The sequence below is a fragment of the Pistacia vera genome, unplaced genomic scaffold, assembly GCF_008641045.1.
Source record: "Pistacia vera cultivar Batoury unplaced genomic scaffold, PisVer_v2 Contig660, whole genome shotgun sequence".
NCBI classification, from domain to species: Eukaryota; Viridiplantae; Streptophyta; class Magnoliopsida; order Sapindales; family Anacardiaceae; genus Pistacia; species Pistacia vera.
The window spans coordinates 46035-71342 of NW_022196513.1; the positions used below are offsets into that span (position 1 = coordinate 46035).

At 35.0% G+C, this 25308-nt stretch overlaps 1 protein-coding gene across 2 annotated transcripts; it reads right to left on the bottom strand.

Annotated features, from left to right (window-relative positions):
* Positions 1-573: 573 nt before the first annotated feature.
* Positions 574-4954, bottom strand: LOC116112372 (uncharacterized protein ycf45-like). Of its 2 annotated transcripts, none has more exons than XM_031398510.1 (9): positions 4243-4954; positions 3496-3710; positions 2974-3124; positions 2668-2859; positions 2319-2481; positions 1964-2205; positions 1604-1780; positions 1212-1373; positions 574-1031 (listed from the first exon to the last, which is right to left on the bottom strand). In XM_031398510.1, the coding sequence occupies exons 1-9, from the start codon at positions 4717-4719 to the stop codon at positions 729-731; spliced, it is 2082 nt and encodes a 693-aa protein (XP_031254370.1). In that variant the 5' UTR covers positions 4720-4954; the 3' UTR covers positions 574-728. The 2 variants fall into 2 exon arrangements, with proteins under 2 accessions (XP_031254370.1, XP_031254371.1); XM_031398511.1 differs by having other exon boundaries at positions 3496-3713; positions 4243-4363.
* Positions 4955-25308: the final 20354 nt, after the last annotated feature.

Below are 25308 nucleotides of genomic sequence, written 5' to 3' on the forward strand. Positions count from 1 at the left end.
ATATTGGGGCCTCCCAGTCACAGTGGGCTGCTCACAGCGACTTCTCACGGTGGTTTGCGATGGCAGCAGGAGGCGGCAGGGTGGTGGGGGTGAGTTTGTTATAAATTAAAGTTTTATATAAGCAGGGGTGTTTTAGCTAAATTTGAAATATTGAGGGTTAAAAGAAATTATTTAAAAATTAATAATAAAAATAATATTATATTAATATTTAAAAAGAGGGCAATTTAGTAATTTAAATAACATACTAACCAATTTATTCCTCCTAACCAACCATATTAATATAACATACCTACCAAATTATTCTAACTAACCAAACAGATTTTCTTAAAGATTCTTAATAATCTTTAAGATAATATAAAATTCCAGTAATCTAACATTCCTTGAACCAAACGCACCCTTAATTGTTGCTTAATGGAATGATTTGAAACTTCTGTTTGCGGAAACTTTGTACCCCAACCGATAATCTCCTTATATTTATTAAAGATCTGTGTATAAAATGGCATAATATTCTTGTAAGAAAAACTACAAAGCTGACATTTTTTTTTTTTTTTTCTTTTTTTTAAGAGTGAACACTTGTGTTAAAGTTTTCATTCCTTAAAATGGAGACGAAATGACAACAAATTGTTATCACAGTATTTCACAAGGTTAAATAATTACATTATGTACATGAATCGGTGTATGTATCAACCAAAAGATTGACATATGTTGCATTTGAAGAGATGGTTGAATTATTCAGGCAAGAGTGGCAGCCTGGTGACACTGGTACCTCCATCACTGCTGGTTAGTGATTTTTGGGATGTTTCCTTTTGTAAAGTTGAACCAGATTTGGAAGATTTAGAAGAAAACTTCTTGTTTAATCTCAGTGGAAGAATCTGCAACCTAGGATTCAATTCTGTACCTGAATTTTCTGCGGCCAAATGATAGCTCTTCACAAGCTCAAGCTGCCGCGCAACTATTTCAGAGCGTCGTGGGAGAAGCTCCACTGGCTCCCCTCCAGGAATTACAATATATTCAATTGCTAGGCGTACCTCCTATAGAAAAACAGTGAGAGAATTCAATACGACGAATATCCATGTCAAGCTGAATATAACAAAATACTCTTTTGGAGTCTTGCCGTGGCCATCCAGTGGAAAATATGCTTAATAAATTCTTTTTCTTTTTGTATATTAATGTAACTCAAAACAAAATGCAAATGAAGAGAGGAGTTGCACCTCCAAGGCATCAATCTCTTCCAAGGTGGGTTTTCTTTTTGGTGCATCATCTTCAATTTCAATGTCAAAGGAACCTTTGAGGGTCTGTTTTGATTTTGAGCCAAATGATTCCATCCCGAGAATCATACGAACTGCCTTGACCATTTGTGCCATGGCATTTGACTGCAAGAGAAGGAAGAAAACATTTTCATCATATAACAAATCTACATAAATACCATTCTTACAACCCCAAAAGATCTTGTCACAACCTTATGGATAGCATCTGGAGCTTAATAAAATATAATTCATGGTGCCACATTTCATCATCTGAAGTTTATAATTATAGCCACATGGTTTTAAGAACCATCTCCTTAACTACATTTGTCCCATTTGGGGAGGAAATTGAGAGATACCTTGATAACAAATATTGGCAATTGGTGGAATTTAGCAACTCCACGGATCCATGGGTTCTGCTTCATTTCGGTACTGGATGCAAGAATTGCATCTGCTGTTCCAATGTCATCAGTGACATCAATCTCGTCCTCTAGCCCCATTACTTTTGCTACTTGTAGTAGATCGGCTTCTAAGATCTAAAACACATTCAATGTAACAGATACAGCGTTATAATATTTTCAGTTCAGATCACTGACTATAAAACAACTGTAGTACTTATAACATTTTAGTTTAGATATTACAACAATTAACCTTGACTATCTGCTATGTGGAGTAAATTTGGAAAAGAATAAATCGAAATGGAAACTTCAATAGTTTACCTTATATGTATAGACGCATACTGGCAAGCTCCTCTTGATCAAAGATTTCTTAGCATTCTGTTTCTTGAAGTGAATCGGAGAATAATCTTCATCTTCTTCATCAGATTCCACTTCAGAACTTTTGTCTTCATTTATAGTCAGTTCAGATTCTTCTAGATAGCTCTCTCTAAATATGGGAGTAAACTTCAGAGGATCATCATTTTCAGCATCCATTTTGCGAACCTCAAAGAGAGGAGATTTCCCTATCACCCGGAAAAGCTTATATATAATATAACTGTTTTCCTAATTTTCAACTATAATATAAGTACATGGACCCTTGTTACACTAGAATGTTTTGAAAGAAAATGAAAAATACCTGCCAGTATAGCATCTACCGTTGCATCTAATCTGTGATGAACACGACATTCAGTCCTAGATATCAATTCAACAGCACATGTAAAAGTAGAAGGCCCTTTCCTTTCAAGAATTGTCTTCTGTACTTTCCTTTTCTTTGCTTCCTCGTCACCAAGAGTTACACTCTATTTTAAGAACTAAATTTAATTAATCAAAATATTACCATTAGAGAAAGACTTATATAAGACACTATCTGTCTAGACTATATTTAACTAGATAAAAGTAATCAATAAACACACATACAACAGTCCACATGAATACATATATGTGTTGGAGGCAAAATTATATTGAAAGAGAAAGGGTGCCTTCACCTCTATGCCCCCAACAAGGTTCTGGAGAGAAGGATTCTTAATTATGTTCTCTATAGTCATTCCATGTGCTGTTCCAACTAGCTGGACTCCTCGTTGTGCAATAGTGCTGGCAGCTAATGCTTCAAGCTCTGTTCCTATTTCATCAATTATGATGGTCTCAGGCATATGATTTTCAACTGCTTCAATCATAACCTGAAATGAAACAAGAGCTTATTAGAATTAATAGTTAATGAAAAAGAACATCTGAGGCTAATCCACATGAATATTGTAGCGAAAGGAATTCTGAGAATCCAGTTCAACTCTCACATTATGCTGCATATTAACATTAGGAACTTGCATCCTTCTTGCACGACCGATTCCTGCATGAGGTACATCTCCATCACCTCCAATCTCATTTGATGTATCTACAATGACAACGCGCTTCATGTGCTCATCTGCCAACATTCTAGCTATTTCTCTGCTCAAATAAAGACTCTTCAACTTTATTAACACTGTGTAATATGAAAACAGGTGAATGATTAAACTATCATCAATTTTCTCATTTGTTCTTTCTTCATAGTCCAAAACTTCAATAGAATATTTTGGAAAAAGACCATGAAGCATGCATCTTCTCAAAATTGAAAAAGAATCAAGCAAGAACCTTTAAACCAAAGGAGGGAAAATTCTTTTAAGCTCTTAAAAAATGTGACATCAAACAAATAACAAACACAAAATACAGAATCACAAGCTCATAGATTATGGAATAAAAGGACTGGCTTTGGACAATAAATAGTTACAAACATGAAGCTTAGTTTGGTTGCTCATTTTACAATATGCAAAATCTGATACCTGATAAAGGTTGTTTTACCAACTCCGGGAGGACCTATGACCAAGATGGATCCTCCCCCTTCGACCAAGTCCCGCAGGATCTCAGCACTTCCAGATACTGCTCGACCCACCCGACAAGTGAGACCAATGATTTGCATTTTACGGTTTCGAATTGCACTTATTCGATGTAAAGATCTATCAATACCCGAGCGGTTATCGTCTGCGAAATCTCCAACCTACTAAGATCAAGTAACTTAACATGAATCCACCTTTCCACAAACATCCCAATTCCAGCACCAGAATACAGATTTCAAACAGTCCTTACTGACAAAATATTATATAGTGTATGTGTATCAATCAATACTCCCTACTCAGCAAATCCAATCACAAGAAAGACCAAGATTAACCATTCTCCAATAACTTAGAATATATACATATAAAAAGGCAATTACATCACATAACACTTAAAAGGGATAAGATCTGAATATTTTTTTACACGTTATAACAGGACAACACTTTTTAAACATTAAAATACTGCAATCACATACAAAACAGAATTGACCATCCACTTTCTGTGGTACAACAAAATAGCTTCAAATAAAACCTACTACAATCAAAACTCAATAAACTATTTGAATAGGCAAAAGCTATTTCATTTTAATTCTCCCACTATGTTAACTGTTAAGTAACTCTACTTATATAACATGATCTGTCACAATGACTATGAACTCATACAATCAAATGCAATTTAAATTATATTTATATCACCTTAGATATTGCATGCATTAAATCTTCATGCTTCACAACTTGTTCTGAGATCACCCAATCCCCAGAAGGGAACCGAGCAAGAGGCTTTCTTCCCAAGTCCATCACCACCTCAATCAACTCACCAAGATCCTTATGCATACACAAACCCCTTCTCATTTTCAATGGCAACAATTCAATAAACAACTCCAGCTCATTATCTCCCACGGACCTCGAAGTCGAATCCGAGTTTTGAGAATCCGCCACCAACCCATTTCTAGACGCGACCCGATCGCTCGGCCGTCTGAAGCTCGGTGACTGAATCGACGGCGGTGGTGAGTTCTGAGAAAAGATTGTTTTACGGCCACGACGCGTTCGACGAAATGACGACGAGATTGAGGTGTTGAGGTAACTCATAGTTGAGATTGGAATCATCTTGTTGGCTGCGTGCCATGAACTGTTAATGTCTATAAGCACAAACCGCGAATTCAAAGATCTCATTTTTGTTTCTGTTCTCTTGTTTTTGTGTTTCAATTTTCAGGTTTTATGTACACAAAAAGAAGACATAATAAGAATATTTGAAGGATCTTTTAGCTAGTCCACTACAAGCTGTTTTTGTTTTTGCGTTCTACACAGCAAAGAGTTGAGACAATTTAATATGTACAAAGTGAAAATGGGAGGATTGAGAAGGAGAGGATGTGAAGGAGGGGAAGATTCGGAGGGATCTCCGGTGGGATTGGAGGGAAGAAGGTAAAGTGGGTTCCACATAGGAAACCAACAAACTGTTAACGACCGTTTAAGCGAAGGCCAACAGAACACGTGGGGCTCCCAACAACACATGTTAGAAGAACAATTTCGAGATGTGTTGTGTTAACTTGATTTGTGGAACTCTTTCGAAGACTTTTCTCTAATATTGAAAATTTAAAAAAAAAAAAAAAAAACTAATATTTATTTTATAATTAAATATATTTCATTATTTGTTAAAATGCTATATTATTATATTGTACTTATAATCTAATCTCATAAATATTCTCTTATAATTTCGACGTGTTTGTCCAAAAATATATCTCGTTTATCAAATTGCAAGTTGAACACTTGCATATTGTTACGTCGGAGTTGTGAAAGAAAGCTTGTAAAATTTTATTATGATCCATTTTTATTGTTTCTTAAAATATCATTAATGCAATTAAAAAGAAAATTAATTAAAAGATCAATCCAATTTCTCTGAATTTTCAAAGAGAAATTCAAAAAGTTGGCATTTCTTTTTCAAGTACACTCACTTTCCCAATTTCTCTGTCCTTGCCATAACCATTACGAGGATAGCGATCTGAACCACCATACCTATCACTTGCAATGCGATCTCCACCAGGTTGGTACCTATATTGTTACAAAATGTTGACCAAAGAAAAATAAGGCTTTATCTATTGCAGTGACAAACCCTTCCATTTTTTGTGTTAACTTGATTTGTGGAACTCTTTCGAACACTTTTCTCTGATATTGAAAATTAAAAAAAAAATAATAACAATATTTATTTTATAATTTCGTTATTTGTTAAAGTGTTATATTACACTTACAATCTAATCTCACAAACTTTTTCTCACAATCCCGACGTAGCAGCTTGTAATAGGTCATGTCTGTTCAAAAATAGATCTCATTTGTCAAAGTGCAAGTTGACCAATTGCATACTGTCACGTCGGAGTTGTGAGAGAAAGTTTATAAGATTGAATTGTAACTCATTTTTATTATTCTTAAAATATCATTAATGCAATTAAAAAGAAAATCGATGTTATTAGAATAATATATTTTTTTAATTAAAATATCAATCCAATTTCTTTGAATTTTCAAAGAGAATTTCAAAATGTTGGCATTTCTTTTTTAAGTACTCATTTTCCCAAAACTAAAACTAATTAAAGTTTGAATTTATTGATTTGACATAAATGAAGGAAATGATTTTGAGTATAAACGAATCTCACAAACTTTCTCTTACAAACCCGATGTGGCAATTCACATTATCACGTCAACTCACGGTTTTGACTAAACATAAACGATCGTTCCTTAAGGATGAACGACCGTTCATCATATTATCCATTCCATCATAGAATGGTTGTTCCTCTAGGTGGAATGATCATTCTATAGGAAAGAATGGCTATTCCATGAGGAATGGCCGTTCCTTGGAGATGGAATGGCCATTCTATGAGGAATGACCATTCCTCATCCAAGGAACAACCGATCCATCCAAAGAACAGTCATTTTTCATCCAAGGAACGACCATTTCTCCATTCATAACGGTCATTTCTTGTTTCTTAGTTCTAGTTGAAATTATCCTGCAACAATTCTGGTGGGGGCTGCCAACTCAAGTGCCACGTGGGGCTCTTTTTATCTTTCACTTTAAATGAGATATATTGTTATAATTGAAAAAAAAAAAACACACACACACACACACACACACACACACACATATATATATATATTTCTCCCCTTACAATTATTTCAAAGCTTTATATTTACAATTATAAAAAAAATTAAAAGAAATTTAAATCAAAATTCACAAGTAAATTAGAACTTATAGGAATTATCAAATTACTTAGCATTTCTCCTTTATGAGAGGAATTAATTTTTATACCTTATATCCTTCTAATCTAAGGCAAACACGATTACTTTTTTTTTTTTTTTTTTTTTTTTTATCTTCCTTCGGAAAATTTTTTATCAATTATTTCTCATTCTTCATCTCATCATTTTTCTTTTTTAAGTTTCAATAATGCTACAGACACCCGAAAACCTGCACCGAATTGTACCCGGCCTACATGTAACACGCTTCTGATTTTTTAAACAATTGTTTTCTAATGAACGGTCGTCCACCAATTTGGCGACCGTTGACTCACTGGACGGCAGTCCATATTACATGGACGGGGGTACCAGGACAGGCGTCCCCAATTTAAGGACGCCCGTCCATAAGTAAAATGGAATAAATTTTTTTTACAAAAATTAGGCGGTCGTTCATCCCGTTATGGACGGCCGTCCCTTCATTTTGGACGGGCGTCTGTAAATAAAGGACCCCGTCCTAACCAAAATATGAAATAAAAAAAAAAAAATTGGGGACGGTCGTCCATAAATTTTGGATGGCCGTCCCTTAAATTTGGACGGTCGTCCATTAACCATACTTAAAAAAAAAAAAAAAAACATTCTAATACCTTTCTTCTTCTCTTCTTCTTTCGTCTTCGTTCACTGTGTTTTTTTCATATTATTTCGCACCTTCTTCACTTGCCTCCATGGAAACTTATTGCATAGTCGTTATTTTAGGTAGTTTTTGATAAGAAACTATCCAAGATTACGAAATGGTCTTCCAATTTAATATCTAATGGGACTCACATAGAGGCATCCTACGGGCCAGCCACCACGTAGTCAGATATGTCCTTTGTGACTATATCCCTTCCAGCAGTAGCCAATACTTCATTGAAAACATTTTTGAATTGGTGTTCTCTGCTAGAGAGAAATCTGCTTATAGTTAAGGATTTAAACAAAATACAATACCACAGGAAGGCAACTCACCGTTGAATCAAGCTACAAGCAGAAATAAACACACACTTAAGCACCATTATTCTAACTACAATATACATATAAAGATACAGCCCCAAGAGTTTCCAACCGTAAATGTTTCTCGGTCACATGGCTGCAGCAGAGAGCAAAGTTGAGTAGTCCTGGTGACCAGTGTAATCAGCTTTACTAATAAAATTTTACTCCCTCTCTCCCATATGCGTTCAGCAATTTAAAGATCAGTTCAGAACTCATCAATATTTTTAAGAAAAACCTTGAAACATCAGTTTCACTCAGCTCAGCCCCCTCTTTGTAACAAACTCAATGACAGCTTGAATAGCCCCTTCCGCAGACTGCTTAATCCTATCGCATATAGCTGTGGTACAATTATGCAAGGTGCCTACAAGCTTCAAGAAATCACACAATAACTTGAAGCTGCCAGTGTCTTAAAAGAAATTGTAAAATATTAGATAAGGGGTACACCCATGATGGGTACCCCAAGCGACTTGTGTGAAATGAAACTGCCAAATGCATTTTCTCTCTAACCGCTACTTATAAAAGAAGTCTTTCTTTGAGTTACAAGACTGTTACTCCAAAAAACGCAAAAATATACGCTTTCTTCTCAGAATTTGGAAAACAGAAATACGATTGTGTTTTTTCTTCCAGATTACTTTGTTGCTTCAGAGATAAGAAATAAGGTATTTATGCTGTGTTAATTCATTGAGTATTATTATGTACATGGATTGCAATGGTGACTATGATCTTGGGATAATGTTAGGATTATGTTATCTATGTTATTTCCAACATTGGTATCAGAGCCGTGGTTCATATTGTTTGAATCATACTGAATGTTGAAGCATTTTATTGGTTTGTCAAATGCAGTCTGATTTTTTTCAAATTTTGTACGTAAAAGTTGTCTTTAGTAATGATATTAGACATTAAATTCCTTATGAATTAGAAGAAAATAGTTTTGATCATAAAAAATGGAGTTAAAATGACTTAGATATGCCCTTTGAAGTTTCGGTCGGGTACCCAATTGCAGACCCACAGAGGTTGAAGATAACACAAACCGACGCGTCGTTTTTGATCCACCCTATGAATGACATGTCGTTTTTTATCCTGTTAGTTTTTTTTGAAAAAAATTCAAATAGGCGTGGGGTGGTGAGACTTGACTCAAGTCTCCATGGTTGAAGCCCAATACCCTAACCACTGGACTAATTTCGTTTTGGTGTTAACCATATTCACAAACCCATTATACCCTATCTGGCCCAACCCATAATCCAAATAAAAAAATGGGTCAAGTTGACCCATGGCCCACCCATATGACCAAACAGGTTAGTCAAACCCGGTAATGAGTCAAACCCCGACCGTAAAGTCAAACAGTCAGTCAAGTCCGTTCAACGCCCGACCCGCAAAGTCAACGGGTCAGTCAAACCCGATCAACACCCGACAAAGTCAACGAGTCAACTCGGTCAGGATAGACCCGTTTAGTGTGAAACGAGTTGACCCGACCCTATTGTGTGAGCACGTGGCGCGCGTGGAAGCTCCTGCCGGCGCATGGGGCTCCTGTCGGCGCATTGCCGCTTCTAGACGGCGCGTGGGGCGCGTGAAGTATTGTAATTTTTTTCTTTTGATGTAAAAATAAAAATGCAAACTTGGTATATTGTTATAAGTCTAATTTTGTTATTGAACCATAACACGTATTATTTATCAAATATAGTCAACCTTTATTTGATAAATAAATAGTTTTTTTTTGTATTTTTTACAGAAAATGTTACGTTATAGACGTGCAATGGTTGCTAGAACACCCGCTCAAGGAAAGGGTTATGACAGATTAGAACTCTACAAACTCACACATTGATTTTAAGAGACCACAGAGGATAGTTGGTGCAACTCGTAAATCATTTCATTATGTGAATGAAAAGATTCAGGAAATTGTCTGGATAGGGGGATTAAGGAAGATGAGTCGAAATATCAAGTTCTAAGAGAGATTCTTGTGTTACCCTAATCTCGTTGGTCTCCTTGATATGGTTTTGGACCAAGCTGAAAGTTCATAACTTAAAGATGACAATAAAATTATAGACGTTGGTCAACAACTATATCAAGAGTAACATATATGGGGGTGCAAAAAAGACAGCTGGTGCACTATAAAGTCTCCACTCGTAAAGGACCACACAAGAAACTGGGAGTTCCCCTGCCTAGGGTTAATTACAAGTTAGATAAAGACCTTAGGATAAGGATTATCAGATCCTTCCCAGTTTTAGAATGTGGCTGTACACTTAATTTTTTTTTTTTGGTTGTTTTGGAATTTGTTTGTTTTAATTTATTACAAGTTGAATTCTATTTACATATGAGATTAATTTTGTTTATTAAAATTTAAAATTTTATGTGAATTGATGTGATTTATATTTATATTTGTGTCTAAATATATTTTTAGAATTGCAATTAATTATATCTATGATAATTGGAAATTGGAATTTTGGTGATGATTGTTGACATTGTTAACTTTTGATTCCAAATCTAATATCAATTTTATTGGTATATTAATTAAATGAACATGTATGTTCCGAGCATTGATAACATGCATTATCCAACTGTATTTTGTTTAGAAATGGCATCTGCATCTAAGAACATTGTCGCCGAACTTAACAAAGGAGAAAATTTAACAGGCGACAATTTAGATATGGAGCATGAAATCCAATATGTTTTGGAAGAACAAGAGGTTCTTGAAGCTCTTACTACAACCATGGAAGAGCCTGAAGAGGGATCACGACTCAACATAGACAGACCGTGCCACTTAGACATATGGAAGAAGAAGAATTCCACTTCTCGCATTACTTTGTTGAGCACATAGACAATGATCTCATGAAAAGATACCGGATTATGAATTAGCAAAGGACATGTGGTTTGCATTTGCTACAATTTTGGTGGTACGTCCATTACCAAACTCCGGTCACTCACTATCAAGTTTGACACGTAATGAAAAAGCCTGAACATACTATAGAGTAACATTTACGACATTTGTCAAACATGATAGTGAGTTAAGAGATGCAGGTCATGTCCTAACAGATGAACAACAGGTTCAAGCTGTCATAAGATCATTGCCTCAAATTGGGAACATATGAAAATACACCTTACCCACAATGAGGCATCAGAAATTTAGAAGATGCCATACGCCATTTGGAACTGGAAGAAGATCGCCTTAATGCGAGTAAGGCAAATACTGATGTGTATATGGCTGGTTCCAGTTCACATGGTGGGAAGATTTAAACGTAAATTCCAAGGTGGATCCCAAAGAAAAGGCAATACTGAAAGGCTCAAGGGAAGAAGAGAAAGTTCTTCAAACACGGAAAAGGAAAGCATCCTGCCAGGAAGAGGAATATGGCAAAGGTGAAATGCTATAATTGTGGTAACAAGGGACATTTTGCTCGCTATTGTAGCAAGCCGAAGAAGGTAAATTACTTTGTTTGCACAAGTAAGTTATATAAATGTTTCCAGTTCTTTTTTTCTAACTGAGTCTCATCCTTTGTTGACTGTAATTCAGCAGTAACAGACCACATAGCGAAAGACAGGAGTGCTTTCGTGGAATTTTGACGAATACCACGGGAAACAAAATGGATATATGTAGGTAACAATTCAAAAGTGGAAGTTAAAGGGATCGGCACATGCAAATTGATCATGCGTGGAGGTTGAATCCTATACCTACATGACGTGTTATATGCACCCAATATTCTTCGAAATTTGATTTCCGTGTTAGAACTTGTTAAACTTGGTTTTAATTTAAATTTTCCAGTATGGTGTCCATTTATTTTTAGACACAACATACTTGGGGTTGTGGTTATTTTTCCGATGGTTTTATAGTACTTGATTGTTGCTATAATAATATTAATGTTTGTTTTTCCTTTATTACACCTTCTATAATGAATGATGTGTGAATGTATGGCATGCAAGGCTTGGCCATATGGCCACAACGATGATATACTAGCAAGAGAAGACTTTTTAGGATCCTTAACAAAAGTAGACTTGACTACTTGTGAACATTGCCTAGCTGAAAAACAGCAAGAAAACCATTTGAAAAGCGATAAAACTGAAGTTCCATTGCAACTAATTCATTCTGACATATGTGGTCCAATGAATGTGAGGGCTAGACATGGGCTGTTTTTTTCATCACACTTTATAGATGATTTCACTCGATATGGTTATGTTTTCCTTGATTTCTCAAAAATCAGAAGCTTTAGAATGCTTTCAAAAGTTTAAAAACTTAGTTGAGAATCAATTAGATAAAAAGATAAAAGTTCTACGAACCGATCGAGGACGTGAATATTTATCTGATCAGTTCAGAAATTTTTGTGATGAAATGGAATAGAACATCAATTAACTATTCCTAGAACTCTGCAACAAATGGTATTGCAGACGAAGAACAGAACCCTACTTGAGATTGTGAGGTCTATGATGGCACAAGCAAACTTGCCTATCACCTTTTGGGTGATGCCTTATTGACTGTCACATATATCCTCAATCGAGTACCATCCAAATCTATTACTGCTACACCTATGAGTTATGGACAAATCGGAAACCCGATTTGAGTCTCCTAAAGCCATGGGGATGTGCTGCCTATGTTCATGATCCTTCCCATAATATGGAAAATTAGGTCTAAGGGCGAAGAAATGTATCTTTATAAGATATTCAGAACATTCAAAGGGATCCGTCTTCATAGGAGAACAGAAAGTGGTAGCATCACTGAGTTTGAATCACGAGATGTCCATTCTTAGAAACCGATTTTCCTAAAAGGGCGAAATAGGTAAAGACTTGTTTCTATATGAAACACAAGACCAAGGCAATTCTGTTGCCGCAATCAGTTGGTTATACTACATCCCAGTGGGAGCAATATGGAAGTTGATGAATCAGTTTCAGATCCTCCATCATTCCCTACTGTGTATCCAACTATGATAGCTGGTCCAAGTGGGAGTAACACCATCAATCTCCATACGTCGATCAAACAGAAACAAGTTCCACGTCGACGATTTGAGATTGAGGGGGAATTTTTCTAGTTACTCCACAAGATGACGAAGAGCCAAGGAATGTAAAAGAGGCTCTCAATTGCCCTTCTAAGAAAAAATGGATGAAAGCAATGGAAGAAGATTGGAGTCTATGAAATCAACACCAAGTATGGGAATTGGTTGATTTACCGAAAGGACGCAAGCCTTGGGAACAAGTGGTTTCTCAAAATCAACGTAAAGCTGATGGCAGTATTGAAAGATACAAAGCTCGCTTAGTCGCGAAGGGGTATACACAACAAGAAGGAATAGATTATGAAGAAACTTTTCACCTGTTGTACGTTTACCTCAATTCGACTTATTCTAGCTATAGTTGCTAGCATGGATCTTGAATTGTATCAAATGGAGTAAAGACTGCTTTTTCTCAATGGAAATTACAAAAGAAATCTATATGGACAACAATAGGTTTTATTAGAGAAGGTCAAGAACACAAAGTGTGTAGCTTTTAAAGTCAATTTATGGCCTCAAGCAGTCCTCAAGACAGTGGCATATTCGATTTCATAATGCGATAATGTCGTATGATTTCAAAATGATAAATGAAGATCATTGGTATATACAAAGAGATCCAATAACAAATTTGTTATATTTCATTATATGTTGATGATATACTTATAGCTGGAAATGATAAGGGATTTGTCAATGAAATCAAGGATGGTTATCATCTCATTTTGAGATGAAAGATATGGGTGAAGCTGCATATATTCTTGGAGTCAAGATTACAAGAGATCGCTCAAGAAAATTAGTATCTCTTTCACAAGACCATACATTAAGAAAATTCTTGAACGATTTCATATGCAAGATTGTAAACCCTAGACACCCCTATCGCAAAAGGCGAGACTTTAAGTCGTAAAATGTGTCCGAAGACTCCACAGAAAAGGAACAAATGAAGATGTTCCTTATACAAGTGCTGTTGGAAGTCTCATGTACGCCATGATGTGCACTAGAGCCGACATCTGTTATGCCGTTGGTTGGTAAGTAGATACCAATCCACCCAGGACAAGCACATTGGAAAGCAGTGAAGAGAATCTTAAGATATCTAAAAGGGATAGCTGATTACGCATTATGTTATCAAGGAAATGATTTACCCTTGAGAGGCTACACCGATGCTGATTAGGAGGAGATTTAGATGAAGAAATCTACTTTCGGATGTTTTTCTTACTTGGCGTGGCCATATCTTGGAGCAGTAAAAACAATCATGCATAGCCTTATCTACAATGGAGGCTGATTTGTAGCATTTTCTGCAGTGCAAGAAGCCGTTTGGTTGAGACGGTTCATGATCATCTGGGAATAATTAATGTTGCTATTGAACCAGTAAGAATAAACTGTGATAGTCAAGCAAATAGCATACACTAAGGATCCCAAATATCTGGTAAAACGAAACACATAGATTCAATATAATTTGTGCGAGACTTGGTGGCACAAAGGAGTGAACATGAAGTACATATCTACGCATGACATGGTTGCGAATCCATTCACAAAGCCTATACCGAGAGATACTTTCAATAGACATGTTAGATCTCTAGGCTTACATAGATGTTGAATGTACTCATACTTTGAGATTTCCCAAAATTGTTCACATTTTGTCTTATCAATATAAATAACAATATTGTCAATGCCATTTCGATTATTATGGAACATACATGAAGGAGCATATATATACATATTAGTTATGTAAATATTATATATGTCCATTTTGAAAAGCATGTCGGACAGCTAAAAGATTGGCCTTCTCACACAGGCATCGCCTCCATTACTTCGTAGGAATGGAGATGAGACGATTTTAAGCTTATTATCTAGGTAATAATAGAGAGCCAAGCTTAAATGTTTAACGTCACCTAGAAAAAGAATTAAATAATGTCATAATGAATGTGACCACAAGTGATAATGATCACTTTATCTGTCTAATTGCCAGATTAGAGTTCTGATGAATTATAGTATGTAAGTGAACTCAAGTTAGACTTAGGCATGTCTGAACTAAAATCTGTACAACATTTACAAGAAAAGAGACATGCACTCCATGGGAAAGGAGAAATGCTGTAGCGTGGGATTCATACCACATGTGCAAAACATTGACCAAAGGGGTAGTGAAGTCAAATCTCAACTTTAACATTGTGTGAGACCCTAAGTTTTTTTTTAAGAATAAAATCTCAAAGAATACCCTTATTACTCTATTCTGTTTCTTGAAAACTTCATTTAATGATTGCTATTTATAGTGTTACCAAAGGATTAAGATAAATTCAATCTGCTGGGACATTTCTAGAAAAGCAAGTTAAATAAAAGTTGCAGGAATCGACAAAAGAGGAAGATTACGATTTTGAATTATCACATTATAATCACGTGTATTCATTGTCGACCAATTATGTTTTACTTTTATGTAAAGATAGAACATAATTGAATACAACGGATATTTTTTTTGTAAATGAGATTGTTAGAAAAATGTGATAATATACTAGGGTATTGCATACAACATACAACCTGATTTCACAATTCGAGATTTATATATTCCAACAATATATGACTAACATGCTCTCGAAGTATGCATGGTCACACGGCAATTTACTAGGTGAACCTTAAAAAGCATAGAGAGAGATAGTCCCATCATGTGTGAGTGGGAGTATTGGATAAGGGTTACCCCATGATGGTTACCCCAAGCGACGTGTGTGAGATGAAACTGCCAAATGCAGTTTCTCTCTAACTGCTACTTATAAGAAAAATTCTTTCTTTAGTTACGAAGACTGTTACTCCAAAAAAACGCAAAAAAATATACCTCTCTCTCCTAAATTTGAAAACAAAATATGATTTGTGGTTTTTCTTCCAGATTACTTGTTGCTTCAGAGATAAGGAAATGAGGTATTTTGCTGTGTTAATTCATTGTATTCATTTATTTACAAATGTGATTCGCATGGTGACTATGATCTTGGGATATGTTAGGATTTATGTTATTCTATGTTATTTCCAACAAAAATATATCTACGAAATAACCACCTCGTCCTTGTTCAATAGAGTACAGGCAGAGGAAACAATTCTGTTGAAAACCTCTGATGGATCAATAGAAGCATTCTGAATATACAGAAGGGGGAACAAAAAATTACAGGGTAAACCGTCGATATAAACAGACATGAATTATGCAGTAATAAGAACTTACACTTCTCAAGATGGCTATATCCTCAGGGAGGACAAATGCTGTAGACATTCTATATCCACACCAGAATTTGAACCACAGGCCTTGGAAGTGAAGAGAGATGCTAAAGAGTTGATCAAGAATCTACCAAAATAAAAATTGAGGGACATAAATTTCTGAGTAAAATATTTGGAGAGCTACTAAACTTTATGTAAAAGCTTGCAAGTATTCAACCATAGGAGAAACTACCAACTGCCTATAAAATTCATACCTGAGCAGAAGTTTTCTAACTTCAGAATTAGTGTCTGCACAACGTGGAAGATACATTATGACCCTATCTCCTAAACATAGGGCTTCACGACTGGGCAATACATATGCCGCTGAAAGATAGCAGAAAAACATTTTGCACTGCAAGCAAAGAACTAGAGATAAAAGGCATACTTGGTGGAAAGCACAGAAAAGTTAATTGTGTCAAGAAACACAATTACATGGTAAGTTTGAAAAATTCGCCATTGGGTGGGGCAAAAAACATTACCGCAATTGTACGGTCAATCTGCTTGTTGTGCGTGCAACTCCCATGGCAGCCCAGTGCACAATAGCCACTAGCACAAAGTGTCCGAAACTTCAGAAGGATGCAATAAACTTTCCATGGAGGCAAGTGAAGAAGGTGCGATAAATATGAAAAAAACACAGTGAATGAAGACGAAGAAGAAGAGCGAAGAAGAAAGGTATTTAGAATGTTTTTTTTTTTTTTAAAGTATGGATGCCCGTCCAAACTTAAGGGATGGCCATCCATTACTAATGGATGCCCGTCCAAATTTAAGGGACGGCCATCCAAAATTCATGGACGGCCGTCCCCAAATTTTTTTCTTTTTTTATTTTCATATTTTGGTTAAGGACGGGCGTCCCTTATTTACGGACGCCCGTCCAAAATGAAGGGACGGTCGTCCATAACGGATGAACGGCCGTCCCTAATTTTTATAAAAAAAAATTATTCCATTTTACTTATGGACGGGCGTCCTTAAATTGGGGACGCCCGTCCCTGGTATATGGACCCCCGTCCATATAATATGGACGGGCGTCCATGTGAGTCAACGGCCGTCCAAATTTGATGGACGACCGTTCACTATAAAACAATTGTTAAAAAATCAGAAGCGTGTTACATGTAGGCCGATACACAATTTGGGTGCAGGTTTTTCGGTGTCTGTAGCATTATTGTTTAAGTTTTATGTTTTGGAAAAGAGTAAACGAACTTTTCCCACCCAAGGTTTGCCTTACTGAAGTTTCCACTTAAAAAGTTTCAAAATACCACTTTCTCACCCAAAGTTTATATTCTGTTAATACCCAAAGCCGATTCTGACGCGAAAATTCTATTTGTCATTATCATTTGAACCTCTAGTTTCTTCTTTAGAAAACACTCCCGCACTTGATTGCTCACCGATTGTTGGCCAGTGCAAAGCTAGGGTTTCCTGTTCTTAATTGATTTCCTACGGTAAATATTCAATCAGTCACTACCATTCGATCCACAGGCCTCTAATTTACAAAACCCCTCTTACCCTGATTCCTAGTAACTCGTCAAACGCCAACTGAGAAAGTAAAGTGTATTTTGGATATTAACGGAGTATAAACTTTGGGTAGAAAAGTGATATTTTGAAACTTTTTGGGTGGAAAAGTGTCATTAAGGCAAACCTTGGGTGGGAAAAAATTGTTTACTCTTTTGGAAAACTATTACCAATTATATTGTTTAAATGGAAAACTTTTAATATAACAAAAAAATTACTAGAACTTAAATTAAATAAGATATTTATGTTTTTTTTTCTTTTTTAAGCGTTTTTAGAGTTAACTTTATNAAAAAAAAAAAAAAAAAAAGATAGAAGATAAAAACTTATTTAAAACCCAGACGGGTATCTCGGCTTTCTCTTTCTTCTGTGGTGTTGATTCCTTCTTGTTGTTTAGTTGAATCGCAAGTTGAAGATTCAGTCGAAAGAAAAGTGAACAGAAACAAACATTTAAGTGGGAAAGAAAGAGAGAAGAATTACTGAATTAGAATGGTAGGAATAAGGATCATGTTTTCTGCTTTATTTACTTTTATTGCTTTTTTTTCCCTCTCTGCTTTTGATTCAATTTCAATTTCAATTTCTCGTCATTGTTTCCATTAATAGTTGAGATAGAGAATTATTATGAGAATTTCAGAAGACGTGGCGATATTTTAGCTTTAATGCAAGGACGGCATGATCAATAATGTTAGATCTATCGTCTAATCGTCTAAAATGTTAATTCGTAATTCATCATTTTATAAATGATTGTATTTATTTATTTATTTATGAGCTAATAAATTACGAATTAGCTAACGAATTATGAATTATATGTCGAGAGTTATGAAATTAAATTATAATCTTAACATTATTTATTATAGGAAAAAGAAAAACGTAAAATTTATTATAAGTCGTATTTATGTATAAAGATATAAGTAATCTTTATATAATATTATAAGTTATCTTTATAAATAATATAATAAATTTTAAAAAATTAAAATGTGTTTGATATTGATAAATAAAAATTTATTGGGAAGTGTTATATTGTCCACCTCGTGGGAGACTTTAGCAATTTTCTTTTTCTTTAATTTTTTAGTATAAGATTTTTGCTCGATATGATATGATAGATTTAAATGTGAAAATTACATGTAATGAACAAGTAAATGACATATATATTTAGATGAGCAAATACATTATACAAAATTCAGTGAAATTAAATTTACCAACTTCTTAATTAGAATGGTAAGACTATTAGAAATTTTAGCATAATTTTAAACAATATGTAAGGTGTTATAACATGCTTAATGTCTTGTAATATGTCATTCCTCCATGGCATGAGTGAAATATGTATCTTTTGTAGGCAAGTTTTTATTGGTTAATTTAGGGGGCGCAGAAATTGATATGTAAAGGCCCCTCCCCTTAATAATTTCCCTGTACCAAATTGAGAGAACCTATTACATGCTAGAAAGGTGGTAGGTCTATTGGATCAAAAGACATCCTAACAAAAAAACAACACCAAACCAAACCAACAACCCCCCCAACACTTCCTTGAATTTAGCTCTCGAAGATATACTGGTTTCTGAAAAGACCCTGATCTCTGAAACTCCTAAGGGGGTGTTTGGTTCGCGGTAATATCCGATTATTGGGGTTATCATCTTAAATTACTTGATTACCACGTTTGGTTGTCAAGTAATATAAGATTCCGGTAATCTTCAAATACCAATAGTAGTTACTATTAGTAATATTTGAGGTAATCTGATTACCTCCATTTTCTTAGGTATTCTAAGATTACCAGGGTTATCCTTTTTTGTTACAATTTTATCCCTTATTAATGAAAATTTTGGACAATAATACCCTCATTTTAAAATAAATTTATATTAATATCCTATTTCAATTTTACCCTTGTTTAACTAAAATTTTGGATAATAATGTCCTTGTATTTAAAACAATTTACAGACCACTGCCACTCAGTCACCACCACCACTGCCACCCAGCCACCACCGCCTACAGCGGCCAACCACCACGGACCACCTCAGAAAACTCGTCGGAGTCCCTAAAAAAGAACGAGTTTCGGTGGGAGGCTCCGGGAGTCATCAATATGGTCGTTAATGGCCAGATCCCTGGCCGTTAACGGCCAGATCTCTCCCAAATCTGGCCAATAATGGCCCGGGATTTGGCCATTAACGGCCAAATCCACCGATCTGGCCTGATATGGCCATTTTCGGCCATCAATATGGACAAAAACGGCCATATTGAAGCCTCTTAGTCACGTTGAGTTGCTGATGGGGACTTTCGGAGATTGATGACCGAAAACGGCCATATTGACGCCTCTTAGTCACGTTGAGTTGCTGATAGGGACTTTCGGAGACTTCCGGCGGTGGTCTACGATGGCGGCAGGCGGCGGCAGGAGGTGGGGGTGATTTCGTAATAAATTAAAGTTTTATATAAGCAGGGGTGTTTTAACTAAATCTGAAATATTGGGGGTTAAAAGAAATTATTCAAAAATTAATAATAAAAATAATATTATATTAATATTTGTAAAGGGGACAATTTGGTAATTTAAATAACATACCCACCAATTTATTCCCCATAACCAACCATATTAATATAACATACCCACCAACTAACCAAACACATTTTCTTAAAGATTCCTAGTAATCTTTCAAGGTAATTTATCTTTCCAGTAATCCAATATTCCCAGTAATCTAACATTCCTGAACCAAATACCCCCTAAAGGAATACAAGAGCAGAAGAATGAGGAAATTTCTATGAACTATACTTATACAAGAGAAATATGAAATTGTGAAACGATTATCATTGATGAAATATTCTCGTTTGCAGTAGCTACTAGCTAGTGAAATCATGAATGATGATAATTTTGAACCACGTATGATTGATGAGTATCGACAAAGACAGAAACAATTCAAGCAAAATTAGCTTTACTTCCAAAATGACAAGTATTTAGGCCTATAGTCCAAACACTTGAAGATGTGAAACCGGTTGGATTTAAATGGGTTTTTTTACAATGAAAATGAATGAGAAAAATGAAATTACTAGACATAAGTCTAGACTTGTAGCTCAAGGTTTTTCCCAAAGACCGGACATCTATTTTGATGAAACATGTTCACAGTGTAATGGACATAATCATATTCAGATATTTAATTAGCTTTGGCTTACAAATCGTCAAATTGAGCATATTTCATATGGAATACTTATCCATCAACCATCATATGTTAAAAAGCTCCTAAAATGTTTCAACATGGATAAGGCTCGCCCTCTAAGTACAGCTATGGTTGTTCGGTGTCTCGATCCCAAGAAGGTTCCATTTCATCCTAAAGATGATGATGAAAAAAAATACTTGGTCCTGAAGTACCATATCTTAATGCAATAGGTGTTTGTTATACTTAGCACAATGTACTAGACGAGACATAGCATTTGTGGTAAACGTACTAGCAAGATTCAGTTCTAAACCAACATAACGACATTGGAACAGAATAAAGCATATTATTCTTTACCTAAGTGGAACTAAAGATTCGTGATTATTTTATTCAGATAAGTCCACTAAGAATATCGGTTTAGTTGGATATCTAATGTCGAGTATCTTTTTTACCCTCATAAATGACACTTACAAATAAGATAAGTTTTTACTTGCAATGGAACAACAATCTTATGGCGCTCCACAAACCAACTTTGGTTGCAACATCTTCTAATTATTTAGAAATTCTTGCACTACACGAAGCCAACTAAGAATGCATATCGTTACGGTATGTCATCCATCATATCTAAGAAGCATGTCGATTTCCTTCCATTATAGATATTCCTTCCATAACATATGACAATGCAACTTGTATTTCTCAAATTAGAGAACGATAAACAAAAGGAGATATAACAAAACATATATCGTTGAAACTCTTTTACACACATGAGCTCCAAAAGAATCAAACAATTGACTTCAAATAAATACGCTTTAGTGATAATTTTGCAGATTAATTCACTAAAACATTATTGACATCTACTTTTGAGAGATTGGTGTTTAGCATCGATAAGTGGCTTTCCACTTTTATGCTTAGTGTCTTATAATGTGTCATTCCATGACATTGGGTTATGGATGTGAGTGACATGTGTTGTCTTTTGTTGGCAAGTTTTTATTGGTTTTGGGGGCGGTAGAAATTGCTATATAAAACGCCTTCCCTTTTGTAATTTTCTTGTACCAAATTGAGAGTGTTCATGCAAAAAACCGTATTGGGCTCTCGATCGGCCCGATAGCAAAAGGCTCCATGCGAAGGCCAAACTCTGGTTGGTCCAATAGCAAAAGGATTCGCACCAAGACCCAACTTTTGTTAGCGCAATAGCAAATGACTTCATGCTGCAACCCAACTCTGGTTGGGCTCATGCCAAAAGCTCAACTCTAGTTGGCTCAAAAGCTTAAGGCTCAGTGCCACAACCCAACTTCGATTGGGCCTATATCAAAACTCATCTTATGAGAGGACTATCTAGTAAGATGGCTGATTTTGTGAAAAAAACCGCTCTATAGGTCGGCCCGAAAGCTTAAGGCTCAATGCCACAACCCAACTTTGATTGGGCCTATATCAAAACTCATCCTGTGAGAAGACCATCCAGCAAGATGGCCGATTTTGTGAGAAGAGCCGCTCTATGGGTTGGCCCTTTCTACAAGATGGTCTACACTACGAGTTAGCCTACTTCATGAGTTGGGCTACTCTATGAGTTGGATCACTCTACGATCAAGGCCACTCTATGAATTAGGTCAACCTACATTTTAGGCCATTCCACGAGTTAGGCCTTTTTATAAAATAAGTTACCTCAAGCTCCAGCCCATCAGTCTACACTTATCTCTAAGTCTCATACATAACCTAATTCATCCAAGACTCTTAGTCTTACGTAAACTAGGACTCCTACTCCTACATGGATTAGCACTACTAGTTTTCTGTTTACTCAAACTCCTATTGTGAAAACACCTAGTTCTACAAAGACTCAAGCTTCCTTGGCTCACTATATAAACAGAGACCAGCCCTCTCATTATTCATTCAATCATAGCCCCTCTCACTAGTTCGCTAAGTTCTTACTCCTAAAAACCACCATCTTTCCTCACCGTAGAGCTCAATTCTGACTAACTCTACTTCTTGTAATCACCATAGAGTCGTGCCTTGGCCACCCTTCGTCGATAAGTCGCACCCTGGCCAACCACTCTCGGTAAAACCCTTTCCCGCTCTTAGCCTTAATACATTCCCTTCAACCATGCTGAGATAACCGTCGGAGTGCCTACGATCGACACCACACCGGTGTCCCCCGAGCCTTCACGTTAACTCTTCTGTGTCCCTACAAGTCTACGAGATTGTCAGTGATCTCATCCTCTGTAACAACCACATCGAGGTACATAGCTTTATGTGTTCCCTAAAAATTGGGCCCATTATTTTATATTCTCGTNTTTCATTTTCCGCTGTGAGATCACTTAGGATTAAACTCATCTGCTTCATTCAGAATAATTAAAAATTTCCTGTAATTGCAATAAAAACATATAAAAAAACTCTTATAAATTATCAAAACTCCATAAGACCATCTTCAACCACAACCACTAAATTGATGTAATTTCCACACCAAATTAGTGTAACTTTTGATGTATTTCACTATTACATCTCCAACCCATTGCACCAAATATTACACCAAAAAGAATATTCTATTTTTTTTTTCTTTCTATCAATAATCAACAATTAATTTATTTTACTAATTATTTTTTTATATATTAATTAAATATTGAGAATGATATTTTTTATTCAATAATAATAACTTTGAAAATTATACTAATTTAATAAAATTAAGCATTTATTTAATCAAATAAACATTACATTTAATATAAAAAAACATCACATCTAATATAAAATGAAAAAAAAAAAAAAAGACAACAATAATACAAAAGCAAAATTCTATATTGATAGTAATTTAATTTTTCAAATTAATATATTCTTCCCCCAAATAATCAATTAATGCATTTTGAAAAAGCATGGTGAGTCTCCATACCCTTTATTTGTCTATGGAGAATTCTAATTCTTTCTAATATTTTGATGATCTTAGAGGATCCGAAACTAATCTATCGGAATACTAAATTATTATTTTAATTTATGTTGTATTTTTTTTTAATTTTAGTGTTTTTAAATTAGTGTTAATTTTTATTTTGAGTTATTATAGTTTAATATTTACATTGAATAAAGTTTTGTTTTGAATTTTTTATCATTTTTTGAATTATATAATTATTATGAATTTATTATTATAAATAATAATTAAATTAAAAAATAAAATAAAAATAAATAAATAAAATATATTTTATAGTATATAAATAGTATAATTTCGAGTAGTTTTTGATGTTGGACTGGAGTAAAGTTTCCACAAACATCAAAATGGTGTTGGGTAGAAAAATAAGGTGGGAAAATCTAAAGTAATGGATAGAAATAGGTAATGTTGTAAGATAGGAGACATGGGCCCTAGCTTTCGTAACCGTTAAACTCAGAAAGAGACCCACTTGAGAGTTACATAATCCTACCACTCTCTTCTTCAACCTCACACTCTACTGGTCAACGTTTTATTATTATTGTTGCAAGTGGGTCCTGTTTGATTTATTAAGGCAAGGTTGCTTTGTTGGGAAGCAAGGCAAGTCCGGAGGAGTCGGTACAACTTTAGTTAGTGGTTAGAAAGAAAGACTTTGGGAGAGTAATTAACTCCCTTAATCACTGTACGATAAACATCAATTTATTTATAATTCAATCTTAATCATTTAATTAACTTATTATTATACTTTCATTTGACTATGTTGACTCTCAAGAGTCCAATAATATTAGAAAGAGTGAGGGGCAAGAAAAGGATTAAAAAAAAAAAAAGATATTGGAATACCTACTGCTTATTACTTTTACATCCACAAACCAATTACGGTTAACCATTAATCCTTTAGGTTTGATCTTTAAACTCTATGTGAATATTTGAACCAATTATTTATGTTGCATTTGAGAATCCACCCACTTAACTTTAATTGACCAACAACATTATTTCATGAGTTTTTGCTATTCGGGCCCGTCAATATGTGGACCATCTTTTTTTCTAAGTCCATTTGCTGTTGGGCTCTTGATTTAATCATTATTTCATGAGTTTCTGATATTCGGCCCGTGAATTAGTGGACCATCTTTTCTTCTTATGTGTCGGGTTTTTAATTTAAACTCTATGGGTTATTGGAAAGGGTCTTGAAGTGACTATATCAAGGACTTGTCCCTTAATTGAAAGAGAATAACTTCAAGCATGTCTTAGGGAAGTTGGGTTTGGGTGCTTCGGTCTATTGGATTTGGAGGGAAAGAAACAATATAAAGTGTTTTGTGGGGAGCACAAGGATACAACTTCAATCATTACTATGATTAAGTTAATTGTAAATGATAGAGCTATGGATCCTTGGAAGATGAAAAGAACCATTAGTAATAAGAGTCCTGAGTTTTTGTTGGTCAGCTTTGTTTTGGTGAGAGTTGTTTTGTGTATGTTTTAGAGATGGTTTTGTATAAGCTCTTGTTTTCGTTCTAACCCAAGGCTTATTTTCGTTCTAACTCAAAGCTTGTCCTATGATACGATATGAACTGAGAGATAGTGTTTTGAGTAACTCTTTTGTCTTTATTGTTTTTATCTTATCCTAGAGGTTTGACCTGTGATAAGCTGACCGTTTTTTATAAGCTTTTTGTACATCATTTTTCTCTTTTTATTTAAAGCTTAATTAGAATATATATATATATATATATATATATAATAAAAAAAATAACCCAAAAAATAATTATTTTATGAGAATTTGAGAATT

Coding starts and splice junctions, on each gene's coding strand:
- LOC116112372 (XM_031398510.1), bottom strand. CDS start 4,719: ATGAGATCTTTGAATTCGCGGTTTGTGCTTATAGACATTAACAGTTCA. Junction 2,860..2,973: donor ATGTTAATATGCAGCATAAT/GTGAGAGTTGAA, acceptor GTTTCATTTCAG/GTTATGATTGAAGCAGTTGA. Junction 1,374..1,603: donor TGCCAATATTTGTTATCAAG/GTATCTCTCAAT, acceptor CTTCTCTTGCAG/TCAAATGCCATGGCACAAAT.